This window comes from Heterocephalus glaber, unplaced genomic scaffold (assembly GCF_053883595.1).
Source record: "Heterocephalus glaber isolate CG9 unplaced genomic scaffold, H.glaber_assembly_v1.0 deba00000809, whole genome shotgun sequence".
NCBI classification, from domain to species: Eukaryota; Metazoa; Chordata; class Mammalia; order Rodentia; family Bathyergidae; genus Heterocephalus; species Heterocephalus glaber.
The window spans coordinates 9,772,311-9,794,255 of record NW_028258163.1 but is presented as its reverse complement, the minus strand read 5'-3'; the positions used below and the strand labels follow the sequence as shown (position 1 = coordinate 9,794,255).

At 35.1% G+C, this 21,945-nt stretch overlaps 1 protein-coding gene across 2 annotated transcripts in view; it reads right to left on the bottom strand.

Annotated features, from left to right (window-relative positions):
• Nucleotides 1-21,945, bottom strand: part of Aqr (aquarius intron-binding spliceosomal factor) — a 104,975-nt gene that overhangs the window by 22,136 nt on the left and 60,894 nt on the right. For both annotated transcript variants that reach the window (XM_004861508.4, XM_013078447.3), the window contains 10 exons: nt 21,690-21,831; nt 16,889-17,067; nt 13,346-13,513; nt 11,767-11,936; nt 8,488-8,729; nt 6,466-6,612; nt 5,816-5,885; nt 4,120-4,230; nt 2,065-2,174; nt 701-836 (listed from right to left, as the gene is read on the bottom strand). In XM_004861508.4, coding sequence (XP_004861565.1) covers nt 701-836; nt 2,065-2,174; nt 4,120-4,230; nt 5,816-5,885; nt 6,466-6,612; nt 8,488-8,729; nt 11,767-11,936; nt 13,346-13,513; nt 16,889-17,067; nt 21,690-21,831 — 1,475 coding nt within the window. The remainder of the gene's footprint in view (nt 1-700; nt 837-2,064; nt 2,175-4,119; nt 4,231-5,815; nt 5,886-6,465; nt 6,613-8,487; nt 8,730-11,766; nt 11,937-13,345; nt 13,514-16,888; nt 17,068-21,689; nt 21,832-21,945) is intronic.

The window sequence follows — 21,945 nt, the reverse complement described above, 5'->3', positions numbered from 1 at the left end:
ATAAGCCCATTCTTTCATATAGGTTTAAAATTTTAATGTTATAGTTTATATCTAAAATGCACAAATAGCAGTATGAAAATAGTTTATAAAATCTTCATTATTTGATTACATCTAATCCATTAAAATTATTAGTCATCCAACTATTAAAGTTTACCATTTTACTGAACTTTTTATTTCTCATTGGTTTTTATACCTCAGAAATTAACTTTAACAAAAGCAAACTTTTAATTCAACAGAAATTTTTAAGTTTCTGCACAATTATTTCTAAGACTTAATTTATTTTTGGAGCCTTAAAAAGAGTATGCTTTTCTTCATTAGCTGATTAATGATATAATAAAATTATAGACTTCCACTCTGTTACCCCTCAGTAGCTAGAAAATTTAGTTATATTTCTCCAGTAATGGGGAGAGAGAGAGAAAGAGAGGGAGGGCGGGAAAGAGAGAGACTGAAATTAAAAAATCATTTAAAATGTAGCAACATTGGCCTTTCTCTGAATGAGTCATCAACCAAATTTAGAAAAGAAAATTGAATATTATAAAAAATACACTTAACATTCATAAATATAGCTTTGGTAATGCCATATATTTTAATTTACTAAAAAAAATATAAGCTTTCAAGAAGAATCTCAAGAACACATCCCAGTTTCTAACTGGGGACCATATTATAATGCAGTAGGATTTAAAAATCCTTGATGTCTTACCTGATATAAGAAGAAATAGCCTGCAGTTTCACAGGTGTATGAGGCATCTCCTGGAACACCTAGGCTCTTCTGCAATCGTTTGACTTCTTCTAGAAGTTCTATTCTTCGAGCCAAGACATAATTAACTCTTCCATACCTAGAAATTTCAGTTAGGTAAAAAGGAAAAACTGTGCAATGAAGAGACTTTGAAGGAAACTGTCAGTTAAATTTAAAACAAACAACTTGTAATAGATACTATAAGTAGCCGAAGAGGTGGAGAACAGCAGAAATAATTTGCACTCAATTATAGTTGGGTGCTCTTGGGTTACTTTAAGCCAAAGTTACTTAAAGTGTACTCTAAGGTCCAGGGCATATCTGCAAATGTGTTACTCATCTGTGTGGGGGAAAAATCAATTATTTCAGCTATCTTTTGTTTCCCTTATAACAAAACCTGCACAAAGAAGGAAGGAGGATAGCACATTCTGGTGGTAGATCAGGAAGAGACTAAGAGTATATAGTTCACAGATTGGCTGCTTTTGAACAGCATGGTTTGCACTATCATAAAACTAGATTACATTATTTCTTAAGGCTTTGAAAATTACTTGAAAATGTATTTGATCATTCTCTGTCGTCTACATATCCTAGCATGTAGCTTGGACCCAAACCAAGCAGGTTCCTATATATTTGCTAAATAAGACTGAAAACAGAAGCAGAAGTCTGGGGACTATCTTGTCCAAAGATACATAATTAGGAGAGAAAATTGATCCCAAATTGGAGCCAGAATTAGATCCCAAAGTACAGATTTTTCCACAACAACTAAGTGGCTCCTATAACTCTTCATTGGTTGAAACAAGATTAAACAGTCTAACCACTGCTATTCACATTTTAAATATAAAATAAAGGAATAAGTCATATTCTGAGCGACCACATAGTTCAGAGGCAGCAAGGTATAATTGAGAGTAAAAGAACATACAAGATATGGCCTACACTTTGAAGAATTTTTCACCCTATAGCAGGATATACAAGTAAACAGGTTACTTTTTTGTTTGCTTATCTATAAATTATTTTCTACAATGAACACTTTGATAATGAATTGGGAATGCTGACAGAGTATGTAATAAAATGCCAAAATTCTTATGATAAAACAGGATAATTTTCTTCACAGAAGTAACTGCACGCTTGAGGGAAACACTGCATGAACACAGAAAACGAAAGCTGAGAGAGATCATGACCAGACTTTTAAGTCAACCTATGGTCTAAGTAAGTTACACAAGAGCATTTTAGAATAAAGTTTGGTTATTCATAGCTCTCTTTGCTTGGTATTTCTTCAGTAAAGGAAGACAAAAATTTTTTTGCATTATTTTAAAACACTTCCTTTTGCTCACCTGCTGAAATCTTTCTCTGTCTCTAGTTCTTCTTCTCCATGACCAAGTCGTAGCAAGTGACGCTCGTCAATGTCTAAAGCCATGATTTTCTCAAACAACTGGTTCAGGGCCTGGAGAATAAAGTAAAAAGGTGGATGGTGAGTTTCAAAGACTCAGTGTGTCCCTCTAAAAATAACAAAAACTAATACTCAAAAGGACAGAGTACTGACCAACTGGACAAGAAGGAAACAGGTCCTACATTAAATCCCTTATAATTTAAACAAAATAGTACTTTTGATTTGCCATGTATTTACACTTGGCCAAATGAATAATTAGAAACTGTAAAAACCATGTATTCATTAAACCTCTGACTCTAAGGCACTGGCTCAGGTGTGATCTCCAAGTTGTAACATTTCCTAAAATGATTAATAAATTGAGTTTCATTTCACTCAACAGCATTTCCAGGAATTGCAGACAACTGAAAAAGTTTTTGGAGCTGAGGAAAATTGGTAAAATGCACCAAGTGGACCAGAGAAAGGTGATGTGCATTATTTAAACCTTAGGTTTCAAGTCTAATAATGAGCAAGCCACTCATTTATGCAGAAGTCACTTCTTTCTACCTACAAATGCCCATAGTTAGATTTCTTCAAATCCTAGTATTCATTCACCTGCAGAAAGGCAGTTTCATAGGATGGAATGGTGCATAAATAAAAATGTCATTTAAAAAACTAGCCCCCTTGGGCTTGGGATTTAGTTCAGTGGTTTCGCTACCTGCTGCGCAAGTACAAGGACCTGAGTTCGATTCCTGGTACCAAAAACAAAAAACAAAAAACTAGCCCCCTTCAAAAATCTCTTTTCATTTATCACTAATCTAACTGCCCATTTTTATTTTTATCCATTTTTATAAACTCTATAGTGTAAACACAGACATCTTCTGCTATTAAAATTCTAGCGTGGTTCAGAAACTGAAGAGATTAACATACATTTTCAGAAAAATTTCCCACTATCCTAATTTCTGATACTCTTTATGCAAAACTCAAGACCCAGCAGATGAGACAATGTAGAATTACTGGTTATGCCAACTCAAGAACCACACTGATTTAGAAAGCAAAACACTCACAAGTTACAATTATGGGAAAACTACAAGATTTCATTGTGAATTAGAATAATATTGGAGGAGTACTTGAATTATACGGGTAAATGAAGATCTGGCAAACAAAATAAGTAACAACTCAAGAAAAAAAAAAATCAGTAATTTGATGGACCTCAAGGGTGATTTGAATTTCAAAGGATCAAGTCAGCCATAAGTAGAGGATACCATAGCAACTCATATCAAAGCATGACAAAACTTTGTAAAAAAAATACTATGTTAAAACAACATATCACATATTCTTTATTCACTCTAAATTTACATATACATATGGTTACTACAGAATGAATTCTTTCAATAGAAGAAAAAATTCACTTTCATAATATTTTATTTCTTCTATCAAGATGAAGTCCAAACCAATTTACTTACAACTTCCAAAAATATTATAAAAACATTATAGCTGAATGATACTGGATAACATCAGTTAAATAAATAAGATAAATATTGTAAATTAGATGAACAACAGACTAACTGACATTCCCAAAACTCTGTATTTCTTTGTAGACCAAACCAACTAAAGACAGGTCAACTAAAGTCACCATTAACACAGATCTGAGAAAATAAACACAGTGGGAGGTTTGAAATGCCACACAAGTTTCAGTGCTTTATAGTCTGCTAAGAGCTGCCTGTCAAAGTATTTTACAAAATATTTTACTACAGAGCTAATAAATATTACATTTTTGTTCATTTCTGACAGCTTTGGAGGGACTAACATAGCACACATTGTCTTTCAATGTAACAGAGTGTATTCATATACACACCTCACAAGGATTTTAAATTCAATCTAGTATCAATAGACCTTAGTCTTTTAGGAATATTCATTCCACTAAATGAAGAAAAATACTACTGGTAAGCACTGGTTAATTCTCTCAGTCCCAAAGCAAAAGCTCTGGCATGTATACATACACCCACACACTGTCATTTACCTGATTGGAATGAGTAACAATAAGAGTCCTCTGTTCTGGGAAATTGTGGTAGATGTTGGAAATGATTTGGACTGCCACATCTGTTTTTCCTGTACCAGGTGGGCCCACAACCTAAAAAAATTATGAACATTTTTTTCTTTTCTCTTAATTTTTCCTTTCCCTTCTTTCCTTAATCTATGTAAATAGGAAAGGGCACACAGGTAATGGGGAAAAAATAAGAACCAAGATACATCATATACAGGTACAAGCAGCCAATGATAAATGTAAACGTATTGTATACCTAAAATGTACCAATAAAAGAATTTAAGCAAAAATAAATAAAGCCAGTCTGAGATATTAAAAAAAATTATGAACACATATCCAACACTAAGTTATCACATTACTAGAAAATGGAAATTCTAGAACTGAAAGACAAAGTAGCAAAAAAATTCACTGGATGGGCTCAACAACATAGTAGATAGGACATAGAAAGAGTCAATAAGCTTAAAGATAGATCAACATAAATTATCTAATGTAAAAAAGAAAAAAAAAAAGATTGGAAAACTTAAGACTCCTCAATCTGAGACAATACCAAAAAGTCTAACATTCATGACACCTAATTCCTAAAAGAAAAATGTGTAGATTATAGAAAAAAATATTTGGAGAAATAATGGCTGCAATAATAGGCCCAAGAATATGCTGTTTACATGAAAATCACTTCAAATAAAATAATAGGTGGAAGTAAAACAATGAAAAAGAAATCATGCAAACACTAATCAAAAGAAAGGTACAGTGCCATATTAATAACAAAGCAAACTGCAGAGTAAAGAAAGTTGCCAGTGATGGAGACGTTATATAATAATAAGAGACCATTCATCAAGAGGACACAACACTAAAGGTACACACACCCATCAACAAAAGCTTTAAAATATATGAAGCAAAGGTTAACAGAAATGAAAGGTGGAACAGATAATATCAATACTCTCCTCTCAATAATCAACAGAAATTACTGTTTCAGTAGATGAAACATCAGCAAGGATAGAAAAGAACTGAACAACACCATCAACTAAATGAATCTAATTGACAGTTATTGTTCAGTCCATCCTCCAAATGAAAAAGTTTTGTAAATGAATATGGAATAGACATCAAAAAAGATCATATCCTGGCCCATTAGACAAATCTTAAAAAAGCAGAAAATAAAAGACTGACATCATACAAAGTATGTTCTCTGAAAATAACAGACTTAAACCAGAAATAAACAAATGGAAGATAATAAGAAAATCTCTAATATTTGGAAATTAAACATACTTCTAAATCACTGTCAGTAGATTTTTTTTTTTCTGTAAAGGGCAAGAGAATAAACACTGAGATTTGCAGGCTACTTATCTCTGCAGTTGTCAAAAGTGACCACAGACAATATAAAAAAAGACTCTAATAAAACTTTATGTAGGAACACTAAAAGGAGCAGCATGACTTCCATATGTATAAGATCCTATAAATACTGTACTTTTAGGGCCGGGGATTTAGCTCAGTGGTGCTGCCACCTGCCTCGCAAGCGCAAGGTCCTGAGTTCAATCCCTGGTACCAAAAAAAAAAAATACCGTACTTATAAATACCTAAATTCAGTAGAGTTTTTGTGCTTCAAATACGCTAAAAATCTTGTGCCTACTTCTACTTTTCACCCATGTAACAACAACTGTAACAGTGACTGTCTTACCATAGTGAGCCCTGGCTGCATCCCAGCACGGATGGCTTCTATTTGTGTGTGAGTGAACTGAATTGTATTACTGGAAATAAAAGAATAAAAAGTTGGTTAGAAATACAGATAAATCACATTTAATACAAATTTGGACAACGATGACCAGAGGTCTAAACATCTCTTTTGCACTTGCCCTTTTTCTCTCTCTTGTGGATGTATCTATCTTTATTCTGCATTTCCCCATACAGGCAACTGAACAGAATAAATCTCACTTAAGTACCACTTATTTAATATAGCTCGCCCATTCTAGACCTCATTTGTCTTTCCAAAGTTCTAGCTCCCATACACAATGCCACATCGTTAGTTGTGGCACACGTGCATGAGGATGACTGCTATATAAAACACAGGGTCATGAAGTAAGAACTCTGCTCAGAGTAAGGTAGCCCTGTAAAAATTCTCTCTTAGTACCTAACAATTTTTCTTTCTGAAATATCACAAGTACAGAATGGTCTAACATGTCTGAGTTATTCAGTTGAAAGAATCAAAAGGACAGACACAGGGTTCAGAAATAAAAAGTATCCTTCGGTTCTAAAATGATTAGAAAATTAAAAAACCTCACTAACCTGTTTGAAATAGTAAATTTATAACTAGAAGAAGTAGTCAATTACCGTTTGGGTTGGTTGTAAGGGTAAGGACCCCTATTAGGAATAACATGAGGTTCAACAATTAAAGTTCTTGCCTCTTCAGTGTCGTCATCTTCCCCATCTGCATCTTTTCTTTTCTTTCCCTTTCCACTTCTTATAGGAAAAGTAATCCTACAAGACCAAAATTTTTCTTTTAACAATTAGGAAGGATTTACTAAGTTGAGTCTCTGGTACATGACACTGTATGGGAAATGATCAGATGAAAAACATTTTGACTGAAGGCAGTTCACAATATATGAACTCTGGAGAAAAAAAAAAACAGATTTATAAGTGCTAAAATGGCTTTTTAAAAATCTTCGGATTAGGAAAAAAAATCATCCAATTAATGGGAGCATCAAAGTAAAATATCTGCATCATATGCACGGAAAAGTACTTTATTCCTGACTTTCTTTCATCATAAAAGACTTCACAGCTTTGTGGCAGGTAAGAAGAGTCTCAGAGAACTGAGATATTCAAGGGTGGGAAAGGACAACATCCCTGGAAAAGAGTGACAGAAGAGGCCTGGTACACACACTCTAGGCAGGCAGGGCTTGTCACAGCACCTCTGGAACATCAAGCTTTTACCACAGAGGTTTCCCGCCTGGAGTTTGAAGGCAACTCTCTATAGACACCTGAGGAGAATTAATGAATTTCCTAAAACTTAACTAAAAACATTAATCCTCTAAGTATACTTTTAATTGTTTTCCTACGCACTCTTAAACCATAGAGAGTACCCAAAACTGCTAAGAACTAAAGAGGTTAAGAGGTCAGTCTTCCTTGGTAAGCATTAAGAACAATCAGCTTTCTTTAGCTAGGGAGTGAATGGCTGTAGCAGTAGCATACATACCAGTTCAAGTGAAGGGAGAGAGGCAGGAAAGATACTGCTATCATACAGACATGGGTGCCCATAGACACAGTAGTCAGGAATGACATAGGAGAAATCTATACTTTAGGCAAATTCTACACTAAATGCCAGAAGTTATGCGAGTAAGCATATCCAAAAATTATGTTGGTGTTTCAAAATAAGGCACAAGAAAAATGATTTTACCAGCAACAGAATTAGAAAAATATGAAAGACACTAGGTTTGCATGTTATAAAGGATACATTTTTTGATATATTATTATATTTATATTTAACTATCAGTGGAAGATTTGTGTTCTAATTTCCAGTAAGAATGCAAGCATTAAGGCTACCACCCATAGGTAGCAGAGTGCTTTAACTCCAATCATTATGAAGGAATTCAGGGAACAGCAACTAATTACTTCAGGTACTTCATTCTACTTGTACTCAATTTTTCAAACCAAAGCTCATCCAACATTAGAATACCCACATTTTAAACAGAGGTTAAGTATTCCTAATCTGAAAATCCAAATGCCTCCATATCTGAAATAATTTTGAACACTGAGGTGACACTTAAAAAGTTTTGGGTTTTGGAGTATTTTGGACTTTAGGATAAGGAAGGCTCAACTCTGAATGCTCAAAGTCTAAGCAAATAATTTTAAAACCTGAAAAACTCAAACATCTAAAATATTTCTAGTCCCAAGCATTTTAAATAAGGATTACTCAACCTGCATTTAAAATCTTGAAACACACACAAGGTTAAAAGAAAAAAAAGAATTTTTTCTCAACATCATAATAAAGTTCAACAACACATGGTTGTGTGTATTAATTAGGAAATATATCAGACTATGTATGAGATAAATGCAAAGAAATATTCCTTCAGTCAAATACTATATTTATACAGCTCTCTTCAGACAACACTCATTTACTGGTTCCTTGTAAGACATTAAGTTACTTTTCGTATGGCCTTAAAATACCTTCTGCACTATGAGTTAGAAATAGATTCAAATATAACAAACTTATCCCAGTGATTATATGGTGAAGACAAGGACTGCCAAAACAAAATCCAGACATAATACTCAAGGCACTTTAATCAGCCATGCTGGCGGCCTACCACAGACAGACTATAGAAAGCCCGAAAAGAGCACATCCAGGTCCGACTTTACCTGAAAGGAGGTATCTGCAGAGCTGGGTCATCCACAGTTACTTTAACATTATGGCCAGGAAAGCTGGCCTTTAAATGCTCAATGGAGAGAAATGTATCATTGAAATCAAGGGTGGTGATCTGATTGGGCATTTTTGAATAATGGGCACTGCTTGGGTCTCCATAACCTAAAATGATATCATGCAGCCAGTCAGGTACCACACAATCAGTATTCATCAGGTTCCGAATAGTCTCCAGCACAGCCTGGCAGTAAAAAGACAGAAAAGTATTGTGTCAGAAGACATCTCAAACATTTGCACTTTATTGGAATGCAGAGTTGGCTGGACTAATCCAGAATTCCCAAGTGTTTCAGGGCAAGAAGCTATTTTCTGCTGACAGGTGCTTGGCTAGACTGATTCAACAGCTATATTTTCAGCTGATACCATACACTGAGTTAAACAAAAGACCAAACTTAGCAAGAACAGTTTATCCATTAAGAGTTCATTTGGAGAGAATGACATAAATGAGGTTACCACTTGACTGCATCTGAGTAGGATGAAAATCAGACTCATGTCAACCCAACAACAAGGAAACATTATAGAACAAGTCCTTAAAGAAAAATGGTCTTAGGAACTACTACTGAAGCACATTAATGTTTCTCAATTGTGAAACTTTCAAAATTTAGAAATACTAAAATCAGCTTAAGTAAAAAATAAATGAATAAATAAAATGAAAGGGATAAAAAGTCAAACTTTCAGAATGAAAAAATTACTCAAGACTATAATAAAAGTTACTTAAAGTACTTAATATATATACTGTGAAAAAGAATTATCAAAAGCTGAGACAAATTCTTAAGACTGTCAAAAATCATTTCAATCCAAGATACGAAAATTAGGAGGCAAGGATATTAACTTCAAAGAATAAAATAACCAGTTTTTAAAAAATCATAAATGCTATACAATCCAATTTTGAAAAAGCATAGGACAGTATATGTTAATCACATGCACTACTGGGGAGCTTTTAACATTAGGCAAGTTTTCACGAGCGAAAGTGGTACTTTGATTTAGCTAAATAATTTCTGGAGAGCTGTGATTTCATCATCAATGGAAAGCCACAGAAATGTTCTGAGAAGCAGAGTGCAATGATCAGTGGTATACAGGGGGAAGAAAGGTATGAAAAACAGGGAACTGAGTAGAAGAACAGGGAACAGAAAGAGGAGCCTATTCCGACTGCTCAGGTGAGAAGGAGAAGTATCCAGATCAGAAAATGTTACATGAACTGGAGGAGAGAAGGAAGGGACACAAGGAAATACCAAAAATACCAAGAGTATTCTTAGTTTTCCAAACATAGGTAAGTCGATCACTCTCCTTTCTTGGATCAGAACCTGAATGCCTCCTTTGAGCCTCGAAAGCTTCTCGTGACACTTTGATCCACACCTCTCTCTCAGCTTTTGGCACCTTCTAACCTTTCATGGTGGTTATTTCTTTATATTTTTAATGTCCCTTATTAGTAAGCTAAGCTCCCTAAAGGTATAAGCTGTGTCTTATTTATCTTTATAAACCTCACAGGACAGCGTGGAGGTGCACACATGTAATCCCAGCACTCAGAGTCTAAGGCAGGAAGATTGCTACGAGGAATAATAAAAAATAATATAAAAATAAAATAAAACAAAACCCATATAACTTAGCACAATATCAGACACACACAGGCACTAAATAAAATGGTCAAGTAAATTAGTCTAGGTATTTGTGGTAGTTTTCAGTGAAGTGACTAAATGCACTTACAGAAAACTGAAGAAATGTGAGACCATCCTAAGCATTGTAAAACCTGGAAATATCCTTCTCCATTCATTCACTCAATGAATGTTAAGAACATGCTATATACCAGGCATAGTTTTAGGTGCTAGGAATATGCTGACAGATTTGCTATCTAGTGGGTAGTACAATAAATAAATATAAAATTAGCAGGTGTGACAAGGATTTGGAGGAAAAATAGAGCTAACAGGATGGAGAATGATGAGAAGGGTAAGTATGTAATTGCCTAAGTTTGCCAGGGAAAGCTTCTCTTGAGTGTTAAAATGAATTACTGGAAAATGAAGAGAAAAAAACCCCATATATATATATATATATATATATATATATATATATATATATATATATATATACATACACACACACACACATACATATATATATATATATATATACCTGAGGAAAACTGTATAGGTAGAGAGAATACCAGGTAAAAAGTCTTGGATTATTAAAGAACAGAAAAAAGTCAGTATGGCTGCTATGAGTTGAAAAAGATAAATGAGAAAATGAGAGAGGAATGGAGGGGACATGACAGGTCCTCTGGATTATGGTGAGAAGTTTCTGATGTGATGGGAAACCATTAAAGATTGACGACAGGTACAGCAGAGTGTAATTTACATTTAGGAAGGGTCACGGAGCTGCTATGTGAAGAACAGTTTAAGGGGAGGAGAAGACAGAGTGGAAGCAGGGAGGGAGGAAGGTGTCCGGATTCAGCATCAGAAGAGGTGGTCTGCTCGTCATATTATTAATGGTTGGATGTGGAGTATGAGACAGAGGGAATTCGGGTATCTCCACCGTTTTTGTCTTCAACAGAGTGAGAAGGAGGGCAACTTGGAAAGTTTTATTTTTTTGTTTTTTCCACAGCAATGAATAAGAAAAGGTAATAAAGTGACAGGAATACAAAAGAAGTACTGCACTTGGGGCAGAGAGGAAAGAAAGGCATACTGTACAAAAGCTAGATGCTATCAAATGATGGAAGTCCTCAGTGCAAATCTTCCTTATCTAAAACTCTTCTTCGAAAACTCTAAAAATAAAACTGTAAGTCCCCCAAAGCGCCTCTTCCTGCTAATAAAGTATATATTATAGAATAATTCAGAGCCATTGGGTTCTATATGTGTATTCTGAAAGATATTTGGAAGTACTTTTAAACTTAAAAAGAAGCCCCAGTAAATCAGTAAACCGTTTTCCTTTACCTCATAAGAAGGCATGAACTGAGGACCTAATACTGTACAAAAAAAGCAAGGAAGGAGGGTGACCTTGACCTGGATTCCTGTATATTTCAGTTTTTTAACACCTCAAGGCAACAGAGATTTTGTATATAAATTTCCTTAAATTATAATCAATATGCTAAGAATTGAAGAGGATTAGAATAACAATTAAGGCACTGATTATTTTCTTAACAAATCTACTATCCAATAGCTATGCATTTATGGCTTAAGATTAATTAAATTATGACACACATACTTTTAGTTATGTGGCCTGAAAATTACCTTAAAGTTATTTTCTTTTGGTTTTCTCCTCATTATTATATTGAAAGTGTCATACACATCTTCTGCTCCATTTTGTATAGTATTGGTCATATCCTGCTGATACTGGTTTGGATCCAAAAACACTCGAAATGTCCTTGATTCTCCTCTAAGATTGGGTCTCGGCTCAGGTCCTGGACATTTTGGTTCGTTAAAAGAAATATAAATGTTTCAAATATTAAAGTAACAGGAATTCTTTTCTAGTAACTCTAATCATTCCTCCTGAATAGAATGCCCTCTTTTCATACACTTCAAATTCCAAGAAGCAGAAAGTATTTTCTCCTTTCTCTAAATCCTTACTATTTCTTCCAAGTCATGTAATGTTTATGATGCAGTTCCATGAACTGCAATATTCATATATGGCCTCAACTAAAATAAGAGCTCTTAAAGGTCAAAGAATTTATCTTTTGTCAGTCACTCATAGTTCTTACTAATGCCTTACATATAGTAAATATGTAATACATATTTGCTGATTAAGTCTATTTGACTTACTTTGACATAGGTTCTTCCTAACCTCTCACATACCACTTAGTGTCACCAGCATGAAAGGTGCACAGAAATATGGGATCCTGAAGGCTGAATCCCCAGAGGCTTTTTTTGTCCCTTCTGCAGCCTGATGATTATTCCACCCTACCACCATTCCCTTCTCCTACCTCCTTTTATTCTAGAGATGAATAGTCTAACCATCAGTTGTTCAGCAATGATGTGGTCTCAAAATCACAGGTGCTAGAAACTGACTCAAGTTTTGAGGAGCGTTTAGCAAACAAACTGTAAAATAAGCACTAGCCATAAATGCAGCTTTAATTTTACAAGCATTTTTAGGAAAGGAATCACTTCAACAGAATAAAGAATTTCAAAGACATAATTAGTCATAGGCATAAAAATTCAAAAGCAGCCTACTGCCGTAAAGCAGTTTTTAAATGGGGGTAACTGGGATTTCAGGCAGGGCAGTTCCTTCTATGAGACAGTTCTAATTGGAGGTTTGGCATGCAAGGACCCAGTCCACCAAATGCCATGCCAATAGCTTGGCATTAATCACCCTCCCTCGTTATCTGACAATCTAAATATCACTATATATTCCCAGATGCACAGCAGGACTATCCCCAGTTGAGAACTACACTTATAACAAAACGATACAATAAAACTTTTGAAGAAAATACTAGGCAAATATATCACTAAACACAAAAGTAGCTTAAACAACCAGAAAAAATTGAGGTTTTTAAAACAGTTATAGAAAGGAAGATGAGAAGAAAGGTAATTTCCGTAGCTTGTCCTTTCCAATACGTATCACAGAAGCTTTTTAAGAAAATATTTAATTGCAACATGACAATTGCACACATTTATGAGGTACAATACATCTAACATAGAACTTTTGTGCTTTTACCTATATGAAGTAGGTAGCTTACACATATTTTGTGCGTTATTTTTTGTGTTGATTTAGTATGCAAAACAACTAAAAATTTGACCTAAGAAGCAAAGGAAAAGAGGCAAAGAAATTAATCATTCTTTATGCATACATTCTCAAATATAGAGATGATCATACCATCTTCGATGACACGCCCTTTATCATCCAGCATGCCCTGGATTTCACAGCCTCTGACATAAACGAGGCCGACCTGCTCAATAAAAGGTCTCCTGCGGTCAAATTTAGTACCGTAAGGTTTTGTGGGACGTACAGTAATCAAAAAGCACACATCATGTTTACGAAGACCTAGCAAAAAATAAAGATGTATTTCATTTATTAGAATTTCATCATTTTCAGTGCTTTGTTGGCAGATTCTCAATCTCTTATATCAGAGATATAAAAAATTTAAATACCAGGGTGACCAATGATTATATTTGCATTATATAATTATGGGTTTTCCTATCATTTTTAATACTCAATACTTCACAGCAGTAATTAAAATAAAAACCTTTTTTATACCTTATAAAGTTTTAATATCATGAACTCATTCCTGAGTAAGCCTTCCAAGTTGAGCTACAGCTCCAAAATTGGGTGCTTATCATCATTCTTATTTTTAACATTCTTAATAAGTAACCAAAAATATGGCTGGCATATAATTCATCTATATCATATTTAACAGGTTTCTAACACCAGTTTAAGCAATCTATTATTGCCATTCCAAATGCAGCCTAACTGTATTTCCACTAAAACAGGTCAACATATGAATAATCCACTGAGGCACAACAGTGCTAGCACATATATTATCTTTGAATAGATACACTGGCAAGTAGTGAACATTTTTATAAGTGAATGTCACAAAGTCCAAAGCTTTTCCATCATCAAATTAAATAATGGAGTCAACTCGCTTCCTAGTTCTATTAAAAGTACAGATTCTGGAAGACAAGGGAAATTAAAACTAACCTTCACAGCATATAATGTCACAGACTTAATCTTCAATTCTTTTCTGACCCATTTTTGTTTGTCACTCTACAGTTAAAATTTAAATAGTCTGCTTGCTTATAATCTTAGTAACAAGATAAACAACTAAGTTAAATCAGTTATGTGAATGTGTGGCTAATAGCATTTGAGCCATTATGGTTTGTTTTTATTTGTAGTTGTGTTCGGGTGGGTAAAGCTGAAATATCTGATTCATAATAATAAAATTCTATGCAAAGAAACTGGAAGACAACAAGAACTAAAGAGAACTGTTCTACTGCCTGAATTATACTTTTATACAACTTCTAATCTGCGTAACTCATCAAAACTTCTAAGCCGTGGAGAAAAATGGGCTTAGAGCCAAAGAAGTGGCCCTGAGACCTTCCTAATGTCACTTTTTGGCATTTGTGAGGGACAATCATCTGCTCTCTTCTAAAGCAGGCCATTTCATAATGAGATATCTTAGGTTTACATTTTTGTAAACCTTTATTACAATGAACGCAACTCTCTCTCTCACTGTCCAATCAGGTACCTACTCCTTCCTAGCTGTGCTTTCAGGAGCAGAACCCAGCATTCAGCATTCCCTTTCATTCTTTTTTAGTTTTTTCTTCTTTTTCCCGATGGAGTCTTGCTATGTTATCCAGACTTGTTTCAAACTTCTGAGCTTAGGTGACGTCCCACTTCAGCCTCCCCAGTAGCTAGGGCTACAGGTGTGCAGCACCATGCCCAACTCTTGTTTCTTTAATATTAAATGGGGTTGATGGAGAAAATTAGGACCCGAGCTTGAATCTTCTTGAAGGGACAAGAGGAACATTTTTATAATTTTTAGTTTATATTTTTCAAAAATATTTTCCATTTTTATAATGCAATATGAATCACTGTTTACAGAACCTTTCTCATGTTTGTTCCCATTTTCTATTGGGTTAACCATCTGCAATCATCACAGGGGCTGAATTTGGGCCCTGGCCTATAAAGAACCACTTCTCTCCCTGCCATATCCCATAACATGAATCACTTACCCTAAGATACTCTATTGCTCCCTATCTTGTCCATCGAAGAAAGACAGAGAGACAGAGAGAGACAGAGAGACAGAGAGACAGAGAGCGAGAGAGAAGAGAAGAGAAAGGAGTAGGAAGGGGAGGGGGAGGAGAGGACAAGGGAGAGGGAGGGAGCCTAGAAGAGGGGAGATGAAGGAAGGAAGGAGAAGGGAAAGGAAAAGGAAAAGGAAAAAGAAAAAAAAGGGAAAGAAGCAAGCTGGATGTGGTGGTGCACACTGTCCAGCACTCAGGAGACTCAGGAGGCTGGGACAAGTTCAAAGCCAGCCCTAGGCTACATAGTCAAGCCTAGTCTGAGCTACATGTACAACCCTGTTCTCTGAAAACAAAACAAAATATCTATCTCTGATAGCAGTCTCCAAAACAATGGGAGTTTCAGGTAAAACCCCCTTTTCCTCCTTAACACTATAAAGCAGACCTGTCACCTGTCATCTATAAACTCCTACAAAAGGTCTTTCACAATTTCCAATCACTTCTATTTTGGGGAGTACCCAATAAGTTATCTCAGTTGATTACTCAGTGTGTAAAACAGTGTTTAATACACCCTTAAATTTCAACCAACGGTAGTAAGAACATGACCGTCTCCACCAACTTAATGTCCTTCTCAAGGTTCAGCAATAATGATGCACATTATTCTAGATGTGTAATGCAATAGACTGGAACTCTTTTGAAGGATACAGGAGTTACAAAAACAATCTGTCACAAGCCATACCCACTAGAGTAGCCATGTGTTAAACATTTGGCCAGCTTCGTTGCTAGATTCCTTCAGAATTCTTTGATGAATATATATACTCTCCATAGTTGTAGCTATATTGGGAGCAATAATTTCTGAAAACGAGTCCATTAGGGACTATCGCTTTCCTTCCGGCATGCAAAGAAGGTAGCAGGAGATTAAACACACCAGCTCTTTCTCACTAACAGGGCAGCAAGCAAGGGGTCTCACTGACAGCTGCAGTAAAAATATAAAAGTGACAATTGCAAATGAGCTTATGTGCCATTTCTGGCACAGGTGTTGGCAATGGCTTAACTCTCTTTGACTTAACTTTAACATACTTGCTTCTGAAAAAAACTGACACAGAATTCTCCTAGAAAAAATACAGAAAGTAGCCAGTTTAATTTCTCTACAATTGTTATGTATCCTTGAATAAAACTGATTTCACTGATCCTTTGATTTCCTTTGATAAAAATAAGTTATTTCCTTCTGAGTTGTTGTATCTTGGCCCCTCTTCCCAAATTCCTTTTATGGTCTTTATCCTCCTCGAAGTATATACATCCTTACACTCTTTTTCTTTAGTGAACATTGCTGTTATTCCTTTTATATTGATCTTACAAATCCATAAAAATTTTCTTACTAAATATATTACTTAAAATGGTTTCTGCTCAGCTATGCAAACTGCAATTTCAAAATACTTTATATGTGATTTTATGCTTTTCAATAAAGTACTAAGACAAAAACATTTAAATGATTCTTTGTATTTTTAATACTAATAATTAGAAAGACAATTGCTATTCTTTAAATCAAATTTTAAGGATAAAATTTAATAAAAGTTTAAGAGAATAATATTTAATAAAGTACTTTGGTAATGCTCAGTGAAAAACCTATATACTAAAGAGGCCAACAGTAACTTCACATTTTGAAATACAAAATTACCTTCCCATTCATCTTTGATGTGATCTCTGACATTCAGATTGATGGTGACATCCGCACGAACTCGGGTTGGCCAGTTTTCACCTATGTTGGGTTTGGCAACCTCAACTACAGTGAAAGCCACAATGGGCTGAGCCATCCGTGCCCAGCCACCAAACACTACACCACCATACTCGGACTGCCTGGAGAGCAAAGAAGCAGATGATTACTCAAACAAGAAGATAACTTCAATTTTTATACAGGTAAAACTGGTAAGAATACATGTTCAGCTAGTACTTTCAGTCCTAAAATTAGTAACCCTTATTTATAAACTAAAAAAGAAAAAGATAAATAAAAAAATAAAAAATTTAAGTCAATATAGAAGGAACATATATGATAGTATGAAATAAACAAACACAGTTCAGAAATGAAAGGGAACCAGAGGTATATCCCTTCAGCTCTGACAATAAAAATATAATACTTTTTATATAAAAGCACTCTGCAGGTCTGTCAATTTATCAAAGAGAAAAATAATCGAACACAACTTCATTTCTGCTTTATTAAGGTATAACTGACAGAAAATAATTATACATATTTAAGGAATATGTGGTGTTTTGATATACATGCACATTGCAAAATCATTACCAAAATCAAGGTGGTTAATATACCCATCACCACACAGCTACTATTTTGGGGACCACGAGAATACTCTTCTCATAGGCCTGCTCTTCCAGTAAATCCCAAGCGTATGCTAACTATAGTAACTACTGTGGACACCAGGTCTCAGACGTGTGCGTCATGTCACTGAAAGTCTGCGCACCGTGACCGCCATCTCCCCGTCTTCCAGCCTCAGCCCACACAGCCATCCCTCTACTTTGCTTCCAAGCTCAACCTTTTCAGATTCCGTAGGTTCATAAAACCATCAGCATTTGTCTTTCGGTATCTGCTTACTTCATTCAGCATAATGTATTCCAGGTTCACCCATGCTACCAAAAAATGGTAGGATTTCCCCCCTTTTAAAGGCTTTTAATGTTCTACACTGTGTGCATACATTTACATCACACTTTCACACTGTCTTTATTACTCAGCTTTTGATGGAAACGGGTTATTTCCATACTCCGGCTATTGTGAATAATGCTTCAATGAATACTAAAATCTCTTTGGGACAGTATTTTTATTTCTTTTAAATATATATATACACAGAAGTCGAACTGCTGGGTCATATGGTTCAATTTTTAATTTTTCAGGAATTTATATGGCTTTCAACAACGGCTGTACTAATTTACATTGCAAACAACAGTGCATAAGGGTCCCTTTTTCCTCATTCCTGCCAATATTTACACTCTCTTTTTTTGGTACCGGGGATCCAATTTAGGACCTTGCGCTTTCGAGGCAGGAGGCAGAACCACTGAGCTAAATCCCTGGCCCTACATTCTGACTTTTTGCTAATAGCCATCCTAACAGGTAAGAGGTGGTCATCTCTGATTTCCAATCCCCTGAGTATTGCTTATTTGAACTTATTTTTTTATACTTGTTAGCCATTTGTTTAACTTCTTTGGAAAAACGTCTCTTCAGATCCTCTGTCATTTTTTTAATTTTGGGTTTTTTTCTTATTGAGTTGTAAGAGTTCCCTATATATGGGTATTAACCCTTATTGACTAAAGGGCTTGCAAATATTTTCTCCCATTCCATACAGCTTTTTATTTTGTTGTTTCCTGTGCTGTGCAGAAATTTTGTAGTTTGATGTAGTCCCAATTTATTTTTGCTTTTGTTCCCTGTGCTTTAGTGTTTTATCCAAAAATCCAAAAATCACTGCTAAGACGAGTCCTTAAACTTTTTTCCTACATTTTCATCTAGGAGTTTTATAGTTTCAGGTCTTATGTTTAAGCTTTTAGTCTATTTTGAGTTCACTTCTGAGTATGGCATAAGTCAGAGATCCAATTTCATTTTTTTGCATACAGACATCCTTTTTCCCCCAATACCATTTATTGAAAAAAACTATCTTTGTGTATTCTTAGCACGTCTCAAGGATTAGTAGACTGCATATGTCTAGGTTTATTCCTAGGTTTTCTTTTCTTTTTTTATTGGCTTTTGTGTCTGGTTTTTATACCTGTAGCTTACTGTTTTGATTACAGAAGCTTTGTAATATAATTTCAAATCAGGAAGTGTGATGCCTCCAGCTTTGTTCTACTTGATCATGACTAGTTTAGCGAGTCAGGGTTTCTCCATGTTACTATTCAGGATCCTCTCATTTCAGCTTAAAGAATTTTCCTTAGCATTTCTTGGAAGGCAAACCTACTGGTGGTGAACACTTTCAGCTTTGGTTTATCTCTCCTTCCTTTCTGATGGACAGCTTTACTTAGTTTTACTTTATTTTCTTATCCTTCCTCTCTTCATCAAATAGGCTTCTGTACTGTATTTCTATAAGCTGCTTTAAATACATTTTTTGAACAAATTGTAATCATGGACTGGAGAAAAAAAGCTGATTGTAAAAACTAGAACCACTAACATCCAAATACCCATTCTTTCTTATGTTAGTCTAACTCCTGCTTTAGTTTTTACAGAGCCTATTTGGGAAATCTGTAACATAAAAACCCGGTGGCCTTCAAAAATTGCCAGAGGTAATATACTAACAAAAATAAAGTACATCCAACATAAAGGCTTTGTTTCTCAACAAAAAACTTGAAAGAGGAAAAAAAAGTTCTGAATCTAGCGACTTAATACTGGCATGGGTTGTGTGGAAGGGAAGGCTTGTGTAAGCTCTTATTAAATGACTTTCTAGCACTTCTTACATTTTTTTTTTTATAGTTTCACTGCACTAAAATTTACTCATTATAAATGTACAAAGATTCAACTGAAAAATTTTTCAGTAAATTCACAAATGTACAGTCACATTATATATATAATCTAATTTTTAGAACATTTCTATTGTTCTTTTAAAAGATCTTTCTTGTTCAACTGTAGGCAATTCCTGCTCCCATAACCAGGGAACCACAAATCTACTTCCCTTATCCCTTTTCCTTATAAAATCTACTTAAAACACAAAGCATTTTAACATGCTTACTGCTGCTCATGACTTCAGTATCCTGAGAACATGATCATTAGAAACATGTAATGAGTAAAAATGCCTCAGCTACTTTTCCACCTTTAGGGTACATGGTACAGAAAGAAGACTGGCCCCTTTTTTTAATCTCATCATTTTTTAAGTTTTCAAATATGGGCATGAAGAAGGTAAATTTAGAAAAATTTATTATTACAAATGTAAATGAATTAACTCCAAAAAGTGGCATATTCTTTCTTACCAAAAATTTAATTAAAAAATTTATCTCTATTAATAGACCATAGGAACTCTAAGTATTTTTGTTCTATTTAGCATTTATATAAAATACAAGTGAATTCTATTTGTTGAACTGCTATAGTTACTAAATCTGTATTTTACAAAATGGCCAAAATTAGGCACTAAACCTAAACATACAAACTCAAGGTAATCATAAATTTCAAGGAAGTTTTCGAAGCAAGCACTCCCGCGGGGTCTGAACAATGGGCAGTGATTTCAGCGGAGCTGTGGGCAGGGACGATCAGCCAGTGGGTATGCAAATTTCACAGTTCTACCCGGCTTACTGACTCAACTGATTATTAAGCCAAAAATACTTTGTGCTGTGTTTTATAGTCTGACCTAGAATAACTTTTCACATAATAAATTAAAAAATAGAACTGTGTATAAAATAAAATATGGAAGTGAAAATAAGAGATCATAATCACAGTGTCCATGGTAGCTCTCTGTAATTTGTAGAGAGAGGAGTCTGGAAGATACCTGAATCAGTTCACACTGAAAACAATGTTTCATATAAAATGTAGAATAACTATACACCTGTACATGGTATGAATATATGGTAAAGAAAATTCATTTCACAAAATTTTACTCATACTTGTGAGCTATATAACTTATGTCCACCTATTTCAATGAGATAATGAATAAAGAGCATTTATCCAAGTCACTCATGTCTAAAAGACAAAAATTAATCTTCACAAATTCATAATGCAGCCAGATGTGGCAGCGCAGTCCTATAATCTCAGCACCTGGAGGGCTGAGGCAGGAAGAGGGTCACCAGGAGTTGAAGGCCAGCCTGGGCTACATATCGAGACCCTGTCTTAAAGCAACTCATAATCCAGAGCTGTCTACTAAAACCAGAATAAGAATTTTCCTAGCTAAACAAATTCCAGACGAGAAATAACAGGTGGCATAGAGTCAAGTTTAACCGGAAGTGTTCCTCAAATAACTAGATCTACTCGGCTGACTCGGTCTCTTCAAGGTACTCTCCATGCTTGGTAAGCCAGAGAAGACTCTCCAGTGTGCCCAGCCCTGTGCAGTTCAGCAACACTCCTCACCCAGCCAGTTCCCACAGAGACAATGAGGAAGCTACTAACAATGGTCCTGAGTGCAGCTGGGGTAGAGGAAGACCCTTCTATTGGAAGTTTCATCCAGGACTTAAAACGACCCATCTTGCCCTAGTAGAGGACTGCATACCCCTCCCTCTTTACCTTCCTACTAAGGTCCAGCCTAGTTCCCTCTGAATGTCTTCCTCTCCTCTCCTCCCTCTTCCTCAGGTACCAGCCCTGCCAACGAGTACTCAGAAACATATTTTATATTTTAGCACACTGATATATTTTAATTCACATTAAAGAAATTCTCAAAGAGGAAATATCTCTCCTGGAAGGCATTTTCATGCCAAGTGGGTTATTTTTCAATACATTATGAATTTTCTGACAGAAGAATATCAGTCACTGTACACATCTCTTCCTTAAAGTGAGCCAGTCTACTAACCATGGTTTCATTCTGCTGACGCTGTCCTCGATGTCTTGCCTAATTTCATAAGTTGATTCTAAGCGGAAGAGATTAAAATTCCTTAGGAGGTAGTCATGAAGAGTCAAAAACTGCAAATTTAACTTGGGAAGAGCAAGGCAACCTGAAAAGGAAAATGATGTCCACATTTGAATTATTCTTTTAATCTATCATGTAATTGATGCATTAAAAAAAAATAGTACCACAAATGTGGTTAGAACCTAACGATGTCTGAAAT